Consider the following 24491-nt stretch of genomic DNA (forward strand, 5'->3'; position numbering starts at 1 on the left):
AGAGTGGCCCAAGTGTAAGCCAAACCTGCTTGCTAGGTCTGAGAGTATTACAAGAATACAATCATCCCCACCCAAATCATATTATGGGCAAACCAGATAGAATGCCGAGAGTCCTATCCCTAGAGCCAGACCTCCCTCCCCCCCCCCCCTGGAATCTGCTGTCTGGCCCTAAAGAATAATTCCACCCTCGAAATATCAATCTGATAACTCTCAGGTCCGAACATCATCGGGTAGTTTCCACTATTTAGCTTCGGATATAAACCCAAACCCAGCTGTGATATCTTTTCTTCTTTATCAGGTCCAATAAATTTTACAAAATGTGGAAAATTCCACAAAATCAGTCCAAAGAAATATATAATAATATATGAGACTCTTGGACTCAGACCTGGGAATAAATTCCTGGGGTTCAAGAGCCCCCTCACCATGTCAAGGTGGCCCCACATCGAAGGGGATTAATAAGATTATTAAATAATAGTGACAATAGTAATATAATATATTTTCCATGCATTTGTGTAGTAAATTATTTAAGATTTTAAATAAACAAATAGTGTTTCCCAATCTTTTTACTCTCAACTTGAGAAAGGAGGGGGAGAGTAAATGTCAGTTTACTTGCTAGTTTGACATATTGGCCAGAAGGGAAGACGTGTTGCCCTCAGAAGTTCATGGATTTCAATCTTTTGATATCGTAAAGAGTTATTCTCCCCCCCGCTCTCTCTCTCTCTCTCTCTCCAAGGGGTAGAATGTGAGAAATGGATAGATAGATAGATAGATAAATAGAGACTTAGTTCAGCCCTTTCTCTCTCTATTTCAGGAAAAGATACTGTTTGTGTGTGTGTGTTCGTAGCATTTTAAAAATGTGTAGTAAAGGTAATGCATCTTCGGAAGACAAAAAACAAACAAATTTTTTTGTTGTCAGAGAGAGTAACCCTTAAACACCGAGCCTCTATTTACAAAAATGTCTGCCGTATGCTGGCAGGGTTTGGGAGTTACTGCCGAAGTGGAAAGAAAGTTTTTTTCAAAAAATCACAGCACGCTTAGTTTTTAAGATTAAGAGTTCATTTTTGGCTCCTTTTTTTCTCATTGCCTGAAGTTTAGTATGCAACCATCAGAAATGGAAAAAAATATCATTATCATATATAAATTTTGGAATATATGACAGCGTGAAAAAAAATTTCATATACAATTGTATACAATTAAAGCTAATGAGTTATTTTTTTTGTATTGTACACTAAATTGCGATGATTTTGGTATATAACAAATTGTAAAACGATCAAAGCAACACAGAGAAAATATTATCACAAAATGATGCATGAATTCGTAACACGTGGACGTAAAATTTTTTTTTTTAAAAATTCACCATAAATCGAAATATTGTGCTAAAGACTTCCCGTTTGTTGCAAAATGAAGGTAAATGATTGAATATTACTAGAATGTAAGAGTTTAGCTTGCAATTGCATTTTTCGACCATTTTGGTCATGTCAAAGTTGACCGAAGGTTGAAATTTCGGCACTTATTGTGATTTATATGAAAATATTTCAAAACTGATAAAAGCTACAACCATGTGTTATTTTTAGTTGTATTCTACATGAAATTGCGCACATTTTCATATATAAAACTTTATGTAACAGCTAATATAAAATGGTGCAAAAGTTACTAAAGAAATTCTGAGGTTTTCAGCAGAGTTAGAGTGCGCGGACGTAAGGAAAAAGTTTTTAAAAAATTCACCATAAATCGAAATATTGTGCTAGAGACTTCTCGTTTGTTGCAAAATGAAGTTAAATGATTGAATATTACTAGAATGTAAGAGTTTCAGCTTACAATTGCATTTTTCGACCATTTCGGTCGAGTCAAAGTTGACCGAAGGTTGAAATTTTGGCACTTACCGTGATTTATATGAAAATATTTCAAAACTGATAAAAGCTACAACCGTGGATTATTTTTTGTTGTATTCTACATGAAATTGTGCACATTTTCATATATAAAACGTTATGTAACGGCTAATAGAAAACGGTGCAAAAATTATGACAAAGTGACTAAAGAATTTCTGAGATTTTCAGCAGAGTTAGAGCGCGCGGACGTAAGGAAAAAGTTTATTTCAAAAATTTGTTGCACAATGAAGGTAAATGATTGAATATTACTAGAATGTAAGAATTTTAGCTTACAATTGCATTTTTCAACCATTTCTGTCGAGTCAAAGTTGACCGAAGGTTGAAATTTTGGCACTTGTGATTTATATGAAAATATGTCAAAATTGATAAAAGCTACAACCATGAGTTATTTTTTGTTGTATTCTACATGAAATTGCGCACATTTTCATATATAAAACTTTATGTAATGGCTAATATAAAACTGTGCAAAAATTACGACAAAGTGACGAATTTCTGAGATTGTAAGAGCCTGACGCTGTCTCTTCCAAACATGTGTTCGTCGTCCATCGGAGTGGCGAGACGTTTGGCGTCTTCACAAACAGAAACACACACAGTTTGATACAGAAGATTCGTTGGAACATTATGAGTACATGATTAGAATGCTTACATGGCAATGCAAGTAGTGGTGATTGTACATACATCAAGACAACAATGGTTAGGGAGAAACAGACAGAAATATTGTATGGTTGAAATCGCGTTCCTTTAGAGAAAGAAAACGAGATGCTCTTGTTCTCTTGTCCACTCCGATGGACGACGAACACACACGTGTTTGGAAGAGACGGCGTCAGGCTCTTACAAGATTTTCAGCAGAGTTAGCGCGGACGTAGGGAAAAAGTTTTTTTTCAAAACTTCACCATAAATCGAAATATTGTGCTAGAGACTTCTTGTTTGTTGCAAAATGAAGGTAAATGATTGAATATTACTAGAATGTAAGAGTTTTAGCATACAATTGCATTTTCGACCATTTCGGTCGAGTCAAAGTTGACCGAAGGTTGAAATTTTGGCACTTATTGTGATTTATATGAAAATACGTCAAAACTGATAAAAGCTACAACCATGAGTTATTTTTTGTTGTATTCTACATGAAATTGTGCACATTTTCACACAAAAAACTTTATGTAAAGGCTAATAGAAAACGGTGCAAAAATTACGACAGTGACTAAAGAATTTCTGAGATTTTCAGCAGAGTTAGCTGATGCTTTCTTTTGGGATAAGAAAGAAATTTGCGCATGCGCAGCTGGGTCACGCTTGTAAACAAAACAACAGCGTGATCCGTGAACTCCCACATCCTTCAAGGCGCGTGATTTAAAATTTTTCGCAAACGAGGCCTATTAAGTATTTTTCCGCGAATATTAAAAAAACTTTTTGTAGTCAACGTATTTTATGTCCACTTGGCACCCAGCAGACAACTTTTGTCGATGTAAAATACGTCCAGTCGGCGTTAAAGGGTTAAAGAGATAAACTCCCTCTCTCTCTCTCTCTCTTTCTTTTGCCCCAGCCAGCCTTGTTGAATATAAGTTGTAGTGGTGAATCTCTCTCTCTGTTTGACTCGAAGGGTTAGAAGTACGTATGTGTATATTTTTAAGGGTAAAATTTTTAAGATGACTTTGAAATTATATTAATAATATAATTTCAAAGATTATTACAGACTTTAAAATTATATTAATAATATAATTTCAAAGATTATTACAGTAATAGGATAATAATTTAAGGTATATTTGATGTAGGAAGATACTTTAGGTATACATTTGGTATTTGAGCTTTCAAGATAGGCAGTTATAAGCATTTTTAGAGGGGTGTAGCAAGTATTTGTGGATTTTAGCTAATCATGGGGGCGTCTGGAATGCATCCCCACGAATACGGGATGTAGCTGTTATTCCTCAAATATCTAAGAGGCAGAGATCTCTGAACCTCTTACTTCATAGGAAAGGCTGCCAATCTCTGATCCAAACACTCCCAAGATTCTTAGAAACTCAAAGAAACTGCATTTTGACTCAAAGTACAGCTTCTTTTAGACACATTTGGTGGAAGCCCTGCTACTTTTAGTGAAGTCCTGGACTTGATTTGCTGTCTGTAACTTAGCAAGACCACAACCCCAGGAAGCAGTGTCAGCTGGTAATAAAAGGGCACTGCTCAAATTGGAGAAAGCACTTTTAACCTTTTACCTGCCATTGTTTGAAGTCACCCTAGGCTTGTTAACAGATGTCTGGCCAAGAACCGCAACTGAATTATGGACTGTTTGCTACAGGCTTCCCAGCCTCCATCAAGTACCAAGGCTTGTTTCAGCACCATGCTTTGCAGTCTTTAACTCTGCCTTTGGTTTTGTCCCTGGCAGAATCAGACACCCTAGAGATATATTTTTGTGAATTCTTGGCAGTTGCTAATTGGTTGGGATTGGGCATCAGTAACTACTGTACCAGCAATCTCCTATCAGAGAAATTATTAACAGTCAAGGGAACCTCTCTAAGGCCAAGAAATTTGATTCATCCTTGTTCAAATCCTCCACCCTGATCTTGAGGATGGCAACATTATTTTTTGGAAGAGGGACTCAACTGTGGTGGAGTTTTCTGACCTATTTTGTCGGCAGATGGTAGGGAATTAAGCAGGCAGACTGTAGAATGTCATCTTCTCTCAGATTTGATTATTAGAAATCTGGTCAGCAAAATAGAAAAGGCAATAATCAGGGTCATTATGAGATACCTTGAAAGTGTTTGCTGGAAGGTATTCTGGATAGTTTCATTCACCAGATAGAATGAAGTCTCTCTGAACACCCAACTCCCTTTTCCATGGAAGGGGGAAGCTGAAACCTCTGAGAACTCCCTCTTGTTGACCCTCGAATCCTATGAGGCCTCAACAGTTTTGTAGCAGTTGCCCTTTTAACCCTTTAATGCCGACTGGACGTATTTTATGTCGACGAAAATTGTCTGTCGGGTGCCAAGTGGACGTAAAATACGTCTACTACAAAAAGTTTTTTAAATATTCGCGGAAAAATACTTATAGGCCTAGTTTGTGAAAAATTTTAAATCACGCACCTTGAGGGATGCTGGGAGTTCACGGATCACGCTGTTGTTTTGTTTACAAGCGTGATCCAGCTGCGCATGCGCAAATTTCTTTCTTCTCCCACTAGAAAGCATCAGCGACGTATCTCAGAAATTCTTTCATCACTCTGTTGTAATTTTTGCACCGTTTTATATTAGCCGTTACATAAAGTTTTATATATGAAAATGTGCGCAATTTCATGTAGAATACAACAAAAAACAACCCATGGTTGTAGCTTTTATAAGTTTTGAAATATTTTCATATAAATCATAAGTGCCAAAATTTCAACCTTCGGTCAACTTTGACATGACCGAAATGGTCGAAAAACGCAGTTGTAAGCTAAAACTCTTACATTCTAGTAACATTACATTCTAGTAACATTCAATCATTTACCTTCATTTTGCAACAAACGGGAAGTCTCTAGCACAATATTTCGATTTATGGTGAATTTAAAAAAAAAAACGTTTTCCTTACCTCCGCGTGCGGTAACTCAACTGAAAATCTCGGAATTTCTTTAGTCACCTTGTCGTAATTTTCGCACCGTTTTCTATTAGGCGTTACATAAAGTGTTATACATGAAAATGTGTGCAATTTCATGTAGAATACAACAAAAAATAACTCTTGGTTGTAGCTTTTATCAGTTCTGAAATATTTTCATATAAAACACGATAAGTGCCAAAATTTAAACCTATGGTCAAGTTTGACTCGATCGAAATGGTCGAAAAATGCAATTGTAAGCTAAAACTCTTACATTCTAGTAACAGTCAGTATTTTTCCTTCATTTTGCAACAAACGGGAAGTCTCTAACACAATATTTCGATTTATGGTGAATTTTTGAAAAACTCCTCCACGCGCGGTAACACGGCTGAAAATCTCAGAATTTCTTTAGTCACCTTGTCGTAATTTTCGCACCGTTTTCTATTAGATGTTACATAAAGTGTTATACATGAAAATGTGTGCAATTTCATGTAGAATACAACAAAAAATATCTCATGGTTGTAGCTTTCATCACTTTTGAAATATTTTCATATAAATCATAATAGAAAAAATTCGACCTTCGGTCAACTTTAACTCAACCGAAATGGTCGAAAACTGCAATTTTAAGCTAAAACACTTACAGTCTAGTAATATTTAATCAATTACCTTCATTTTGCATCAAACAGGAAGTCTCTAGCACAATATTTCGATTTATGGTGAATTTTTGAAAAAAACTATTTTACGTTTGCATGTTACAAATTCATGCATCATTTTGTGATAATATTTTCTCTGTGTTGCTTTGATCGTTTTACAATTTGTTATATACCAAAATCATCGCAATTTAGTGTACAATACAAAGAAAAAAAAATAACTCATTAACTTTAACAGTTTTGCTCACAGCGAGATTTGTATACAATTATATATGAAATTTTTTTTTTGCGCTGTCATATACTGTATTCCAATATTTATATATGATAATGATATTTTTTTTAATTTCTGATGGTTGCATACTAAACTTCAGGCAATGACAAAAAAAGGAGCCAAAAATGAACTCAATCTTAAAAACTGAGCATGCTGTGATTTTTTTAAAAAACTTTTTTTCCGCTTCGGCGCTAACTCCCGAACACCGCCGGCTTACGGCAGACACTTTTGTAAATAGAGGCTCGGCGTTTAAGGGTTAATTTGTATTTTTCATAACTAACAAACCTGAGGTCTTAACATTTAAGGCCCACCTGTAACCACCCCTCTGACAGCTTAACCTGGGTTGGAAGAATAGCTGATGAGGTCTTGGAGTACTGCTTGGGTGTGGGTGGTCCCACATGACTCTTGACTAAGGACAGATGCCACTAGTCCCTTGCATATGTAATTTTATTGATTTTACCGGATTCCAGCTGGCACTAGAAGTTTATCCTAATGTTAAGACCTCAGGTTTATCAGTTAATTTAATAAATTAATTTAATAAATGTCATTTTTACTGTAATTACAGCTAAACAAGTCATGGTAGGTATAGTTTAACCAGAAAGTGTCAAAAGGCAGGACAGCAGCAGCTTAACCCTTAAACGCCTACTGGACGTACCATACGTCGACTAAAATTGTCTGTTGGGTGTCAAGTGGACGTACCGTACATCGACTAAAAATGCTTTTTTTAAATATTCGCGGAAAAATAATTATAGGCCTAGTTTGCGAAAGGTTTTAAATCACGCTCCTTGAGGGATGCTGGGAGTTCATGGATCAAGCTGTTGTTTTGTTTATAAGCGTCACCCAGACGCGCATGCGCGAATTTCCTCCTCCCGTACCAGAAAGCATCAGCGCCACATTGTCCGAGAGCGATTTTTTGACGCATCCGTGTTTTGCAGAACTTTGGCGAGTGTTTGCGTATTTGTGAGGCAACAGGACGTTTGCAGAGATGTCCCAACATCGTCAGGACCGTGAAAGGCGCATACTGCCTGTCGGTAGTGGCGTGTGAGACGAGTTTTAGACTGGGATGCTGGAGAGGACCAAGCACCCAAGATGACCCAGCTTCTCAACACCGTGTTGTGCGGCCACGTGTGACCGAAGGGGACCAAGGACCACATCCCGTGCCTTTACGACCCCTAGGAAGCATCGGGGTGTCCTGAGGGCATCCGTAAATTTTTGAAAAAACTTTTTCCTTCGCTGAAAATCCTGGCATTTCTTGAGTCACCTTGTCGTAATTTTTTCGCCATTTTATATTATTCGTTACATAAAGTGTTATACATCAAAATGTGCGCAATTTCATGTAGAATACAACAAAAAATAAATCATTCTTTTAGCTTTTAACAGTTTTGAAATATTTTCATTTAAATCACGATAACTGACAAAATTTTAACATTCAGTCAATTTTGACTCGACCGAAATGCTCAAAAAACGCAATCGTAAGCCAAAATTCTTACATTCTAGTAACAGTCAATCATTTACCTTTATTCTGCAACAAACGGAAAGTCTCCAGCACAATATTTCGATTTATGGTGAATTTTTGAAAAAAACTTTTTCCTTCGCTCTGCTGAAAATCCTAGCATTTCTTGAGTCACATTGTCGTAATTTTTTCGCCATTTTATATTATTCGTTACATAAAGTGTTATACATCAAAATGTGCACAATTTCATGTAGAATACAATAAAAAAATATATCATGCTTTTAGCTTTTACCATTTTTTAAATATTTTCATATAAATAACGATAAATAGAAAAAAATCAACCTTCGGTCAACTTTAACTCAATCAAAATGCTCGAAAAACGCAATCGTAAGCCAAAATTCTTACATTCTAGTAACAATCAATCCTTTACCTTCATTTTGCAACAAACGGAAAGTCTCTGGCACAATATTTTGATTTATGGTGAATTTTTGAAAAAAACTTTTTCCATCCATCCGCGCGTGCGAACTCCGCTAAAAATCCTAGCATTTCTTGAGTCACCTTGTCGTAATTTTTTCGCCATTTTATATTATTCGTTACATAAAGTATTATACATCAAAATGTGCGCAATTTCATGTAGAATACAACTAAAAATAAATCATGCTTTTAGCTTTTACCATTTTTGAAATATTTTTCATATAAATAACGATAAATAGAAAAATCAACCTTCGGTCAACTTTAACTCGATCGAAATGGTAAAAAATGCAATTGTAAGCTAAAAAACTTACAGTCTAGTAATATTCAATCAATTTCCTTCATTTTTGAAACAATTGGAAAGTCTCTAGCACAATATTTCGATTTATGGTGAATTTTTGAAAAAAAACTTTTTTTTACGTCCTCGCGTTACGAATTCATGCATCATTTTGTGATAATATTTTCTCTGTGTTGCTTTAATCGTTTTACAATCTGTTATATACCAAAATCATCGCAATTTAGTGTGCAATACAACTAAAAAAGAATTAACTCATTAGCTTTAACCGTTTTGCTTACAGCACGATTTATATACAATTATATACGAGTTTTTTTTTCGCTGTCATATATTCCAATATTTATATATGATAATGATATTTTTTTCATTTCTGATGGTTGCATACTAAACTTCAGGCAATGAGAAAAAAAGGAGCCAAAAATGAACTCTTAATCTCGAAAACTAAGCGTGCTGTGATTTTTTGAAAAAAACTTTTTTTCCGCTTCGGCGCTAGCTCCCGAACGCCGCCGGCATACGGGAGACGTTTTTGTAAATAGGGCTTCGGCGTTTAAGGGTTAAGAAGAGGAAGGGAACTGATTTTGCCTACTCCTGGAACTTTGTTTTTCCAATACAGTACCTCAACATTAATTTTTAGATGTAATTTGTCATAAACAACAAACATTACAAAATGTAAAGGCCCATATTGTGCAGTCGATAGATAGATTTAAATCTTCCTAATGAAGATTTTGCTACAGTATCTTCTAATGAAACAAGCTAGTTTTTATTACCAAGTAATGTATCTGCTTTCACAGAAGAATTGTCTGCAGTGTGGTCAGTAACTGAAATTATTAAAAACAAGCTGTAACAGAAATTTGTAATTTTCAGCAACTCCAGAAATGCTTTAGAAGCCTTTCAAAATTATTGTCATAAAACCCCTTTATTCAGTATTTAGTTTTAATTCTACAAACTATATTAAGTTGGTCTAAATGGTTGAAATATGTTGGGTCTCTGCTCATGTCGGCATTAAAGAAAATGAGGATGCTGACAGGGCAGCCAAAGCTGCAATTGCTGTGAACAGATCAACTGTACCTGTTACTGTCAGCAATTTATCAATATCCTTTGAATTCATCATACTCAGTAAATGGCAGGAATTATGGAAGAATTAATCTGACAATATTAAAACATTAAACCCACAGTTAGGTGTGGGGTTTTTAATTCGAAGAAGAATACCACATTTTTCTGAATCCAGGGGATTTGATGCATAACCCACGACCCAATCCCTGAATGTCGAGAATGTAGAATAACACTTGTAGTGACTGTACAACTTTCATTCAGCAAAGTATATCAGATATTGGAATCAAATCTTGGAAAGAAATTTTGTCAGAATCTTTCACATTTTCAGCTTATTCAATATTAAATTTTTAAGCAGTTGCAGCATAAAAATATTTTTATTTAAAGTATGTTGAACGTGAGGACATTTTTTAATTATATTTACCTGCTAAACATTCTTAAGAAATTTGGGAAACAGTTTTGTAAGGAATTGTTTGGAGAGTAGCCATATCGCAGCACTGGAACTAACATTTGCCAGTAGCCCAAGCCAGACCTTATGCAGCTTGATTTCCTGGGAAATTTTGTGGGGAAAAAAAATATGCTCGAAAATATGTTGTGTAGCTTGGTATTGGGTAGGCATGTGGTTCATTAACTCTTATCTCATTTCATCCAAAGTCTTTACCACCTTAATGCCTGCCATTTAGTTTGCAATTCGCCATGGTGACTTCTTGTACATAATCTGTAGCAGTTGATGTTGGCTGGGATGACTGGGTGAAATGCAGGTTCTTTATTAGGTAAGGTTACATTGCAACAAGGACAGTGTGTGTGTGTGAGCAACCGAACTCAGAGGGGAAGTGACATACTGCTAGGCATTGGATTTGAATGTGTTCAGTTGCCACTTAACAATAGTGTTACACACATGAGAGGCGAGAATACGTTATATAATGACAAATATATGTTGCATATAGATTACAGGCAGTCCCCAGTTATCGGCGGGGTTCCGTTTCTGAGGGTGTGATGATAACCGAAAATTGCCGCTAACCGAAAATTGAAGATTTTTGGTGCCTTTTCGGCGATTTTCGGGGGTTATCGGCGTCGAAAAGCACCAATTTTCGGTAATCAGCACCTCTGTTAGGAATGCATCGGTGCCAATAAGTGGAAATCGGCGATTTTTGGCACCAAAAATTGCTGATTTTCGTCGCTAGACAAGCCCCATAAAACCGTATCGCTGTTAACCGAGCCCGCCGTTAACTGGGGACTGCCTGTATAGTATCTACACCTCCTTCCTCCCTTCACGCTCGTAGTCCCATCTCGTGCAGGTTCTTCACCTGGAAAACCTGGGAGATCTATGTGGGGCTGTAGGAGGGCTGTCGGAGGACTCTTTTGTGTCCATGGGAAGGTCCACAGGGATGTGAGGTAGAGGGTCAGTGCCAGGGGTTGGTACTGGGTACAGGAAGTGCCGGTTCCTCCAGTATACTCATCTACTGGGGAGACATACTTTGTAGTCCCTCGACCTGCCATGGCTCATGACGATCCCGACCTTGTCCCAACGGTGAGAAGTCAGATCCTGGATCTTGATTGAACTGACTGCCCAACTTCTAGCCTGGGTAGGGGATGTGCATGTTGATTGTATGACCTCTGTACATGTTCAACTCTGATGGCAGCATGACGATCACAGTCCTCAGTGTTCTTGAGCCATTCCTGCGAGAATGACTGAGGATGAACAGGCACACGGGAGTGAAGTGGGTGGTCATGTACAAAGTAAACAAACAGGCTACGGGACTCTGATGGTCTGCTTAGATTTCAAGGAAACTACAAGGCTCTGTAAGCATTACAACCTATTTTCAAGTGCATGAATGTACGGGGATTGTGCAGACGTGAGAAAGCAGTATAGTCTAATTTGGACTTAGCCGTAATTTGAAGACAAAAGTTTGAAATCTCATTCTACACCTCCTCTCAATCAGTTTATGGAGTTTTTGCGATGCGCAGTGGCCATAGCAACGCATTGCGTCCTGACAACATTGCTTAAAATACTTGAGTTCTGAGTTAGGCCTAGTGCTGAAATTTAAGGAAAATGCCTGCCTACGACAGTGTGGAGTCAGTGACAGCATTATCACCAAACCAGCTAAGCAAACTCACTAATCCTCAGTTGAAAGAAGCATTAAGCACAATGATTAACGCCATAAGAAATCAAGAGCCAACCAATACCGAGATACTCGATGAGCTAAAGCTACTGAGAGGTGAAATAAATGAAATAAAGACAATTAAACAAGAGGTTAAGGATCTCTCAACCCGATTGGACGAAGCTTACAAGGTTATAAGCCAGCAACAAAAGTTTTTAGAAGCAGTTGATGCAAGAGAAAGAAGCAGAAATATTGTTATAACCAGGTTATCAGAGAACAGCGATGAGATCAGAGATGACGATACTGCCAAGGTAAAGAAGGTGATCGAGGCAACTGGCTATGCAGATGACATGGAGATGGAGCCGGGAAGGTGGCAGATAAGACGTCTGGGAAAGGAAAACGATTGACGGAATAGGCCCATTCATGTCGTGCTTAACAATCGACAACAAAGGAACTATATCTTGGAGAGAGCAAAAAATCTGAAGAACTGTGAAGGACCATTAGCTAGGATATTCATCAAGAAGGATCTTCATCCTGCAGTAAGGAAGGAGATGGCTCGACTTAGAGAAAGAGAGCGAGAAGAGAAAAGTTTGCCAGAAAATGCTGGTACTAACATTAGATATGATTGGAAAAATCGGGTTCTTCTTCGAGACAATGTAGTTATTGATAAATATATTGTAAATTTTTTCTAGGTTATAGGCAAAACGAATTAAAGATATGTTCCTGGAATATTGCAGGTGTGAGAGATAAGTTGCAAGATCCTGATATTTTGCAGTTTGTCTTGAATTACAACATTGTGTGGCTTTTAGAAGCAAAAACAGTAAGTAATTTAAGTGTGCCAGGTTTTTGTTTATATCACAACCCTTCCCAGAAAGGCAAGCATAGAGGCGGTGTGCTTTTGTTAATTAAAAGCAACATTATGAGATTGATAACAAACGTAAAGTTAGATTGTGAAGGCCAAATCTGGGTTCAGTTGTCTTGTTGGCCTAGTGTCTTTCTTGGTGCTGTTTACATTACACCAGAGGATTCTCCGTACTTTGATGTATTGCAATTTGGTAATTTAGAGTCTGTGATAAATAATCATGAACAAATAGTTGTTATGGGAGATTTTAATACCCGTATAGGCTACCCAAATATCATCAATAAAGAAGGTGTTCCTTATGTCTATGAGAATATTCAAGATAATCACATTAATAATAATGGGCGAAAGCTTCTTGATATTTGTAACCATAGATCGTTGGTTGTAATGAATCATCTCTCATATGAAGGGAAAATAATGGGTGGAAATCTGTCGTATAGAAAGAGAGAATGGGTATCGGAGTTAGATTTGTGTATAATATCAAAAGAATGTATTCAAATGATAGAATGCTTAGAAATAAATCAAGGCATAAGAGGGTCTGATCATGCCCCCTTAGGTGTGGTGCTTAAGACAGGTGTCAGAAATTTGTCATTTAAATTTTTGTTGGAGAGGGCAGAAAGTTTAGGACTATCTTACATGAAACCTGATACTCATCAGTTGATTAAAAAGAGTGTTTCACATAATAATGTTAATGTTGATAAATTTGTACAGTACATGAGTCTAATTCAACCTCCTGATGTGATTAATGTAGATATGGGCTGCATAGAAACTATAATGAGTGAAGGCTTGGATACGATCAGCAGAGTTGCCGAAAAATGTAAAGTGAAAGGTAGAAGTGTTGATTGGGATGTAACAAAACCTAGATGGGAGCGTTTACTTGAGTGTAATGATTCTAAAGCAATCTTGAGAGCTATAGACTGGAAGGGACAGATATTAGAGGCAAATACTTTGCAACCAGATGACGGAAAATTCAAGACCCATTTTGAATCGCTTTTAAACCCAGGTAATGTGAATGTTCAAAATGAAGGGTTAAGTAATCTCGATGACGCCCCTTATATCCCTGTTCTTGACAATCCTTTCACTCCACAAGAACTAGATGGGGCTCTAAAAGACATGAATATGAATAAAAGCTACTGTGGCCTCTGCCCCGGATTGTTTGTTCGCCTACCCGCCCTGTGGCTGACGTTTTTCTTGACAGTTTTCAATACTTTGTTTTTGAGTTTGAATTACTTGTCTTCATGGGGATACAGTAAACTTGTACTTTTTAAATCTGGAAACAGAATGGCATGTGGAAATTATAGAGGGATAAGTATCATGGATACGATAGGTAAGATATATGACATACTGCTATTGAATAGACTGAAATTATGGTTCAGTATAGATAAGTGTCAAGCTGGAGCACAGAAAAAGAGGGGATGTATAGAACAAATATTGTCATTAAGATTATTAATTGATTTGGCTATTTTTAAGAAGAAAAAACTCTATGTCATGTTTGTGGATTTTAGTAAAGCTTATGATAGAGTTCCCAGAAGAAAAATGATAAGTTATTTGAAGGAACTAGGATGTGGGAAAAGAATGTTGTCTGCAATTCAAGAGATGTACAGTAACACAAAAAATGTTTTAAGAACAGCTGTGATCGATAGCTCTGTTGGCGTACGGCAGGGAGCGCCCACTAGTTGTTTGTTGTTTGTCATTTATATGGATAAAATGGTTTGGATGTTAAAAAATGCAATACCAGCGGACAGTTTTTTGGGTAATTTACATGTGCTTTTATTGATGGATGACACGGTGATTGTTGCTACTTCATGAGAAATGTGTATTAAAAATTTGATATTATGATGCATTATTGTAATGAATATGGCATGCAGCTTAATGAAAAAAAGAGCAAATTTTTCATGATAAACAAAAGTGTAGGTGACCAGTTGTCAATAACAGTTCAAGGTCAAACTATAAATTACTGTGACCATTATCTTTACCTAGGAACTTGGTTCACAGATGACGGAAAGTTAAAAACTTGCCTCTCTCTACATCAGCCAAATTGGCAATCGACCTTGAATAAATTCTCAATATTCTGTAACACGAATACTAAAATGCCATTCTGTTTCAAGAAGAAAGTATTTGAAGCAGCAGCGACTTCATCCTTGTTTTATGGGTCAGAAACATGGCTAACAAATGCATTACAAAAACCAATAAGTAATTACAATCATTTAGTAAAGAGTCTTCTGGATGTAAGGGTAAATACCTGTACACATTTGTGTTTGGCTGAGTCTGGGATACCCCCAGCACAATTCATCGTGGCATCAAAATGACAACGTTTTCTTGTGTCAAAGTTGTCTAATCCTGATATGGATGAGCCTTTTCATATTTTATATGCAATGTGCAGGGGTGCAGACTCCCCTGGATATAGATTTATTCAAGATTCTCTGGCCTTTAATGATCAAATTGATCCACTAATTGATATCACAACATCTATTAGAAACCGCCCAGCTTCAGCAACAAAGTATGTGACTTACAGAAACAAATTGAATCCCAACTTAGGAATACATAAATTATATACGGATAAATTATATATCTCTGATTATATTCGCGCAGCTTTCAGTAGTTTACGACTCATGTCCCAAACCTCCGTATAGAAACAGGTAGGTGGAGCCGAACTCCCCCGGAATTAAGGGTGTGTACATGTGATAATAGCACTATTCAGGACGAATCACACGTTCTGATCAATTGTCCTCTTTCAATGCCATGTAGGCGTAAATATCCAAACTTGAGTTATGAATCTCTGAGTACTTTATTCAATGAAAATGATAATATTGTTGATTTGTGTAAATATGTTTATGAAGTGCTTCATATTTATAAGTAATGTGCGGCTTTACCTTCTGTTTTATGTTTTTTCTTCAAGTAAATTTTTTGTTTATCAAATATTATTTGTATTAGGACTTGATTTTGAATAGTTATGTAACCACTTTTTTCCTTATAGTAAGTTCCTTTTTCGTTTATTTTTATAATCTTATAGGATTATGTTATTTGTACTTGATATTTTATTTTTCTTGTTAATAATTTTTTTTTCTGGATAGGCCATGTACTTGCAAGAACAGAGATTACTGTTTACTTTGTATATTTTGTATTATGTCACGTTTGTGGACAAATTTGTACTAATTATTGTATACTTTTGTCAATAAAATAACTAACTAACTAACTAACTAGGATTTGTGCAGGAGAGCGGCCTGTGAAGTTTGGAGTGTTCCATAACTCCAAAAGGCAACAATCAGTTTTCACAGTCGATGTTGCCAGAGGGCGCTGTCTTCAATATACAGGCAGTCCCTGGTTATCGGCGGGGTTCTGTTTCTGAGGGTGTGATGATAACCGAAAATCGCCGCTAACCAAAAATCGGCGATTTTCAGGGGTTATCGGCGCCGGAAAGTGCTGATTTTCGGTTATCGGCGCCTCTGTTACATATGTATCGGCGCCAATACCCAGTTATCGGCGCCGAAAATTGCTGATTTTTGTCTCTAGACAAATGCCATAAAACCGGATCATTGTTAACTGAGCCCGCCGCTAACCGGGGACTGCCTGGAAGACGCTTCACAGCCTTCACAGTGGCCTCAGCATGCTCCGAAAATTGCCGATTTTCGTCGCTAGACAAGCCCCATAAAACCAGATTGCTGTTAACTGAGCCCACCGTTAACCGGGGACTGCCTGTAAGACACTTCACAGCCTTCACAGTGGCCTCGGCATGGCCATTGGATGGCAGGTAGTGCAGGGAAGTAACAAGATGATGTACTCCCCATAACTCCATGAAATCCCTGAATTCACGGCTGGTGCATTGAGGTCCACCATTGGTCCTGAGGCAAAGTGGGACACCGACCTCCCTGAAATATCTGCAGAGGCAGTAGTGTCACTGTAGCATGGGGCAACCACAGGCCAGCCAGCAAGCCTGTCAGTCATGAAGAGGAATGACTTCCCTGTGATGTTGAAGAAGTCTGCTGACACAGACTCGAAGGGCCTAGTAGGGTGGTCATTGTTTTGAAGAGGTTCCTGCTGGAGGCTGGGTTATAAAACCTGGCAAGGCTCGCAAGCTTGGACAGTACTTGCGATGTCAGAGTTGATTCCTGGCCAGTAAACAGGTCTGTTGTGCCCATTGCTTTGTGGCTTCTGTTCCTCTGACTGTTATGGAGTTGTGATAGAGTGCGGCAGTGGAGGGTGGCAGGAACTACAATCCTTGCTCCATGAAGTATGAGTTCAGTGTCTACTGAGAGGCTGTCCCATGGTTTCCAGAATGGGAGCAATGAATTATGTAAGTTGTAACGATTGGTAGGAAATCCTGAGAGCATGCAGTCTCGAAGACGGATGTACAACAGGTCCTCCTTCGCTGAAGCATGAAGATCTTGAATAATCCTGTCAGTGTCCTGGGGTAAGGCATCGTCGTCTTGGCTGCTGCATGAGCACTGGTGATGGTCTTGAGGTATGTCCCACAGTTGGTGTAGTCCTGTGGTGTGAGCTGGCTGACGGGGGCACACAACAGGACATTGGGTGTGCCAAGCTGCTTGCCAGCACGCCACATGGCTGTGAACAAGTGTAGCGAGATTTTCTCCTTGAGACACTGCAAACAGGGATTCTCAGTTGCTTCCAAAGTGTAATGGTTAAGAATTGGCACCAGTGAGCGATGGTCTGTCATCAGTATAAAATGTTGGAGGCCTATCAGGTACAGTTTGCATTTGGACATAGTTGAGGCTATGGCTAACAAATCTAACTCGATTGTGGAGTAGCATGTCTCGGCGTCTGTGAGGAAATGAGAGCCACACTGTACAAAGCGGAGTCTTCCATTGCTGTGGTCTTGTAGAAGGGAATGTCCTAAGTCCATTGAGTCGAGAAGCGTTGGTCTGTAGGATAACTGGAAGGGCTGGATCAAAGGAGGAAAGGACTGGCGGGCTGGCCAGGGCAATCTTCACTTGGCAAAATGCTCCGTCCTGATCCATGGTCCATACAGATGCACGCTTGGGACTCATAAGGGGTCTGAGGGGCTGGGCTGTGTTAGCTATCTCAGGCGTAAAGTCGGCCAGTTGGTTCACTAAACTCATAAATGAATGAAGATCAGTCAAGTTTGTCGATGTAGGGAAGCCCTTGATCGCTGCTACTTTGTTGGGGTCCGCTGAAATACCGTCTTTGGAGATCTGAAATCCTCAGAAGGTAACGCTGGAGGCGGCGACCACAAACTTGGCCTTGTTAAGTGTGATGCCATACTTGTGGCACCTTGTCAACAATCATGTATTTGGCATATGTGGCTGGGAAACCCTCATCAAGCAGCAGGATGTCACTGACTACCTTCATGCAATTCTCGACACCTTGCAGTCACATTTCCTGTGGCTGCAAATCCCATTGGACCTCTGCAATGCTAGAATCAACCATAAGGTGTGATGAATGTAGTTAAATTTTGATCCTCCTCTGCAAGTTGCATTTGCCAGTACCAGTGCAGGGCATCTGCAGTGGTGAAGAACATGCTGCAGATGCTAGACAGTGGTGAGGGTGATGGGTGGGCTGGGAGGTTTACTTGGCTGTTGAGGTTCTTGAGGTCAACAGTGATTCAAATGCCTTTGTCCTTAGGTACCACGACGAGCGAGTGACACTAGTCTGAGGGTTTGTCACCAGCGGGCTTAACAATACCCTGATCTACCATGAACTTGAGCTCTGCCTTGTCTTGTTCCAGGAAGGCATATGGTATCTGGCGAGGTACATTGATGCCGAAAGGTACAGCATCTTCCTTGAGGTGATTTGCATTGGGGTCCTTCCATCAGCTTGAGTGGGGTTTTCTTCAGTTCTTCCTTGGGATCAGCATGTCCTTGAACTCCCTTAGAAAAAAAGTCTCTGGCTTCAGCAGGCAACATGGTGGCATGAAGCGGCGGCTCTGAACACCTTTGACATGGGTAACATCCAGAATAGGTCTGGGAAACTCTGGCAGAATAATGGCCAAATCTTTGCTGTGGCTATATGACAGCAGTGGTGTCCGGACACCTTTATAAAAATTGGATCCTCACTGAACACAATCTCTGAGCTAAGGTGAGAGTGGCTCTGAAGGATCCTAAGGCAGTTGTCATCGTAGAGCCATCTGCAGTGAGCACTCGGGTAACTGTTGGGGGTGGTTGTGGGCTCCTAGGAATGCACAAAGGTCAAGATGCTGAGGGCCCATAACAGAGACGTTGGCACCTGTGTCTGGGAGCATCTGAATCCTATATGTGATGTCACCATACAAGATGGAAACTGAGATTGGCTGCAGTGTCTTGATAGAAGAGGGTCTTCCCATCTGACGACAGCTGGGGTTCTTGCCTGGAGAGGGTGGTGTAGGCTTGGCGCTGAAAGTGGCACCCTGTTTGGCATCCCTTGTCTTCTTCCAACAGCACTTGCTGTAATGTCCCCGTCGGTTGCAGTGACATCACTGGACCTGTCTGGCGGGACACCTCTGTGCCTTGGCCCAATGCCCCTTGTGGGCATAGTTACTGCAGGTGCTGTCTGCTGCTGGACACTTCTCTGTGGATCTGTCGTGCAGTTGCACAACTGGCATACAACACTGTGATGGTGTGGTAGGGGTGGCACCTTTTCCATGTTTCTTATGCTTCCTGTAGTTTGAGAGGGCAAAGCACGAATTGCAGAGGTGGCCTTCCTGGTGGCCTCATATGTGCGACATGTTTTGATAATATCCTGTAGAGAGTCGTTGGTGTCGAGGTCTATGAGTTTCTCAGTCAATTCTTCATCCCTGATGATTATCTTCATCTGAGTTTGCTCACAAACTGAAGATCTACCAGGACAGATCTCTGCTTCCTATGCAATGTTCTTGAGTCTAATGTAAAAAATCTGAAAAAGACCCTCCATCTAACTGTTTGCAGGTGAGCAGCTCCCTATGACATAGACTCTTGTTGTGAAGACTCGATGTGTTCTTGAAGGGCATCCAAGACTTCGTCGATACTTACTCTGGTGTTGGGGGGTTATGCCTAGGGTGCGCTTGACGATCCTTTGTGTCAAGGCACGACACATCCTTATCTGGATTAATTGTTTCTCTCTCGGTAGTTTGGGCAGATCCACCATGACTGAACAGTTGTCCCATTGACGTCACCATTCCTGAAAAATTTTAAAAGTTGTATCTGGGCAGATGGGGGGAGCAGGTTCTGAGCAATTGCTTTCTGTGGAGGGGATACTGACGGGGTTGCACTAGGGTTTCCTGTGGTTGCTTGTTGTACGAGGTGCTGTAGCAGTCTGCTTCCTGTAGTTTGTGAATTTCGTCGTCCTCTTTCTGTCATTAGACCCTTAACTCCTCCTGTTTTCTTTGTCTCTTCTCTTCTTTTTATCTCTTTTCCTTCTCTTGTCTGATCCTGGCATGATCCTTGATCTGTTATTTCTCCAGATATTGTATGAATAAAAGGAAATCAGCTGATTGGGGCATCATCATCTGGGGCTGGAGAGTGGGTGAGGACTGTGGACAGTAGACAGGGTCTTGTGAACGCTGAACGAGTAGGGTATCGTCACGTTCGTCCTGAGAATGTGGAGATTCCAATGTGAATAATTTTCTGTTTACCCCCACACCGGCTTAAGATAGAATTTAACAGAAATGTTCAATATCAGTAATTTAAGTGCAGTGCATGAAATATTGGCACTAGTTGGCTCATGAGCACCATCTTACACTGCACATCTAACACACTGTACATACCAGCAAATAAAGTACGTTGGAGGAGAGAGAGAGAGAGAGAGAGAGAGAGGTGGGTAACTGTTGGTGTATGGTCCTCTGTTGGTTTTCTTCCGGTTCGCTGTAAGTCTCCTGTATCAGTGCTTGCTTCTTGTAACTTCTTCCAGCAATACCTTACTGCGCCATGTTGGTTGGGATAAGACTTGAAAAAAACTCTTCTAAAATGTAGGTTCTTTATTAGGTAAGGTTAAAATGCAACAAGGACAATGTGTGTGAGGAACCGAACTTGGAGAGGGGAAGCAGCCTACTGCTAGGCATTGGATTTGAATGTATTTGGTTGTACCCTGTCAGTATACAATGTTATGTACATGGGAGGCGAGAATACATTATACAATGGCAAATACATGTTACACATAGATTATAGTATCTACAGTTATCCATGTAGTGTTATTAGTTCTGCAATGGTCATAGGTTATACCAAAAAATAATTTAAGTAGTTAATCAAAGATCTCAATTAGAGTACAATTACTAAATGCTAACATGGAGGTTGGCTCTAATTGCCGTGGCTTCAAAGTGTTAAAAAACTTGTTATGCAAATTCAGCCCTTATTAAAGAGTGTTTTCGGTAACCCTTAGGCCCCTCGATGCACTACCTTTTAACCTTTAACTTGACCTCCATTCCTGCTTCCTTTCTTCAGTCTTGCTGTCCAGTCTCTTAACTGTTACTACTAAGTACAACTGTGGGGTTTTTTCACAGTTCCATCTTTAGATCCTTGTACTTCATCTATTTTCTGGGTCTCTTTTCTCGCTGCCCAACAACAACAGTCAACCCCCTGTATTTGCGGGGGATGCGTACCACAACCCCCCTCTAAAACGCTTATAACTGCCTATCTTGAAAGTGCAGATACCACATGTATACCTTAAACTAGCATCCTACATGAAATATACCTTAAACTATTATTCTATTACTGTATTAATCTTCGAAATGATATTAATATTTCAAAGTCATCTTAAACATTTTACCCTTAAAAATATATACGTATGTATTTCTAACCCTTCCAGCCAATAACAGAGAGAGAGAGAGAGAGAGAGAGAGAGAGAGAGAGAGAGAGAGAGAGAGAGAGAGAGAGAGAGAGAGAGAGAGAGAGAGAGATTATTCTTATGTTAGATATCAAAAGATGGAATTTCATGATTTATGAAGGAGAGAGAGAGAGAGAGAGAGAGAGAGAGAGAGAGAGAGAGAGAGAGAGAGAGAGAGAGAGAGAGAGAGAGAGAGATTGATTTTTCAGTATCCTATGACCATCTGTTAGCAATGCTTCCCTTCCCTTCGTGGTCAAGTTAATTGACGGGTATTTGTACTCCTCCTTGCTCTGAAGAATCCAAGAAAAGACTGGGGAAAGACTGGGAATATGTATTTAAAATTTTTAATGATTTACTATACAAATGCAAAAAGTTTTAATTATAGCATGGAAACTAAGAAAAAAATTAATAAAGTAACGTCACATTTATCTATAAAACCACAGTATACAAAACAAACGTATGTTACATATGCATAAAAAAACCTGTGAGAGAGAGAGAGAGAGAGAGAGAGAGAGAGAGAGAGAGAGAGAGAGAGAGAGAGAGAGAGAGAGAGAGAGAGAACCCCCCCACTCCAAACCTTCAGGAAAAAGATGAGGGAAAGAATTTATATTGAACTCAAATCTTACTAATTCACTATATTTTCTTTAATAATAACTGATTTCTGCTGTGTTTAGTACATTAATATTAATATTTGAAAGTTAGTAAATCATTTATTTATCATACAAAACAAATAAACATATTACACATGCACAAAAATTCTCTCATCTCAGTGAGAGAGAGAGAGAGAGAGAGAGAGAGAGAGAGAGAGAGAGAGAGAGAGAGAGAGAGAGAGAGAGAGAGAGAGAGAGAGAGAGAGAGAGAATTATTTTTATTATTTAATATTTAATCTTATTAATATTTGAAAATTAGTACTGTAAATCATTATTTTATCATCAAATGTATATGTAGGTATAGTACAGTTTTTAATCACAAAAATAATATGAAAATACAGAATATTGCTCTACTAAAAAATCCGCGAATGGGAGAGTTTTCAAGCGAAAAATTTATAGGTAGGTTCCACAGAAAATTTCCGCGAATCACTGAGTCCATGAATTGTGAGCACGTGAATCTGGGGGGTTGACTATACAACTCATCCTCTTCACTGTGTTAAGTGTTGAATGGCAGAAAGTTTAAAGAGTTCCCTATCAATTTTCTGATGGGGTTACATCATTTGGTCATCAGAAAGTTATCATCACTAGCAGTTGACAAGTGGTTGCTGGCTAGGCAGACAATTGAGGCATTAGCAAAGAAATAAACTAATATTAGTGAAAAAAATTTTTTTTTTATAGTGTATCTGTAAAGATATGAAATATACATCAATGAAACAAAGATAAATAAAATTCTTATGTTATTTTCAGTTATTTTTTAAGTACTTTTTGACAGGTTTTGTACATTTTTTTCATGTGCTTATTTATTTTGACTAAATCATGGTTATTTTACTGCAAACTGGTTTTACATTTTTACGGTTATTTGGCATGGTTAATAGTACGTATGTAAATGTGATTCATTCATTTTCAGACAAGTGTTTCTGCCTATGCAATTTGCTAGCAAGCTAAAAGTATTTCATGTGCCATTTTCTGTAATTATAAAGCCCTACTGCCAGAAAGTCATTCATGCAAGGGGATCAAACATTTGTAATAGTAGGGATAAGGAGCTCTCATCTAGTTTTAACATATGTTAGCTTACCCTAGAATTTAAGATATTCTGTTTTTGGGATGGTTAATTGCTAGGCTAGTTACAGTCATGCGTGGTCATCTTCTGTGAGCTGTAGAATATTTTTGGCTTTTCTCACATAGGCTCAGTATGCCTCATCAGGATAGCTTGCTCCCACTTTATGGCTGAAAGGATATATAGTCATTTATGCCATTACTGTCCATGAAATCACCATATGGGGGTGCAATGTAGGCATTACTGAAGGTTGTTTGCAGAGTCCCTTGGCCCTTCAGTTCCCATTTCATTTCTTACATCTTATTCTCTAACTACTCCAACTCCCTCTTTCAAGTCTTTGAATGGCTGAAAGTACCCCTGGGCTTGGCTTTATAGCCAGATTTTCATATATCAAATCAAATTAAATGTGCATGAAATGAATACAGTAACTGAATTTATTTTTAGTGCTGTGGATAGAGAAACTAAGTTCATGATTGACTACAAAATGTTATTCACAGTAAGATAGCTAGAATATTGCTTTGCTGTCATATATCATTACTGTACTGTAAAACATCAAATAAAACAGCTTACTGGCATGTTGCTTTTGGAGAAACACACAAATGAAACTGCTTTCATACGAGAACTCACAACTAGATAGCCGTTGAAATGCTAATCCAGTTCATGGCAAGATATCCACTGTGCAAATATTAAAAATCTTTCAATCTGTAAATTTCAGGCATTTGCCCAAGAAGGCCTTGTTGACTGTGGCTTGGATTCCAGCACAAGGTCCTTGATATGCACTCCTCCAGGAACAAAGGAATTGGAGCTTCCACTGACTTACCGTGAAGTAACTTATAAGGCTGAAAAATATACTTGGTCTAACAAGTTATAATGACTTTTATGCTAGGCTTTAAAGTATAAAATATATATTTTTATATATAGAAAAGTGTACAAATCTTTAGAAATCAATTTACTCTCTTCATATTACTGTGTATTTAATGTGTAACTGTTTTAGAATTTTTAAATGCTTTGGTACCACTTAAGTAGTTTGAAAGAACATTTTACTGTAGACTAAATTGAAAATTTTCTTTGCTGTGTATATAACTATTGGCAGATTAATAAGAGTTTACTTTAAAGTATGCTTCAAAACTACTGATGGAAAAAGTTGAGGATTTCATTTGGTTTTCAATGCAACACTATTTCTTCTGTTTGGTGATTGAAAGACATTTCATATATGTGTAAATATGTAGGAATTCTATAGACTTATAGTAATAAATATAGTTTTAAATTAAATTTTTGTTTCATAAATATAAACCACTGGCTCATGGTTCATTTCGAAGTGGGTGGATACACACTAATTAATAATAATAATAATAATAATAATAATAATAATAATAATAATAATAATAATAATAATAGCAGCAGAACAACTCCAGCATTGTATCACAAACCACCATGC

The 24491-nt window shown here is 38.3% G+C and overlaps 1 protein-coding gene across 2 annotated transcripts in view; it reads left to right on the forward strand.

Moving 5' to 3' along the window:
- hd (humpty dumpty) overlaps positions 1–24325 on the forward strand; it is a 106683-nt gene extending 82358 nt beyond the window's left edge. For both annotated transcript variants that reach the window (XM_067124401.1, XM_067124400.1), the window contains exon 10: positions 23769–24325. In XM_067124401.1, coding sequence (XP_066980502.1) covers positions 23769–23924 — 156 coding nt within the window. In that variant the 3' untranslated portion in view covers positions 23925–24325. The remainder of the gene's footprint in view (positions 1–23768) is intronic.
- The last annotated feature ends 166 nt before the right edge of the window (positions 24326–24491 follow it).

This window comes from Macrobrachium rosenbergii, chromosome 22 (genome assembly GCF_040412425.1).
Source record: "Macrobrachium rosenbergii isolate ZJJX-2024 chromosome 22, ASM4041242v1, whole genome shotgun sequence".
NCBI classification, from domain to species: domain Eukaryota; kingdom Metazoa; phylum Arthropoda; class Malacostraca; order Decapoda; family Palaemonidae; genus Macrobrachium; species Macrobrachium rosenbergii.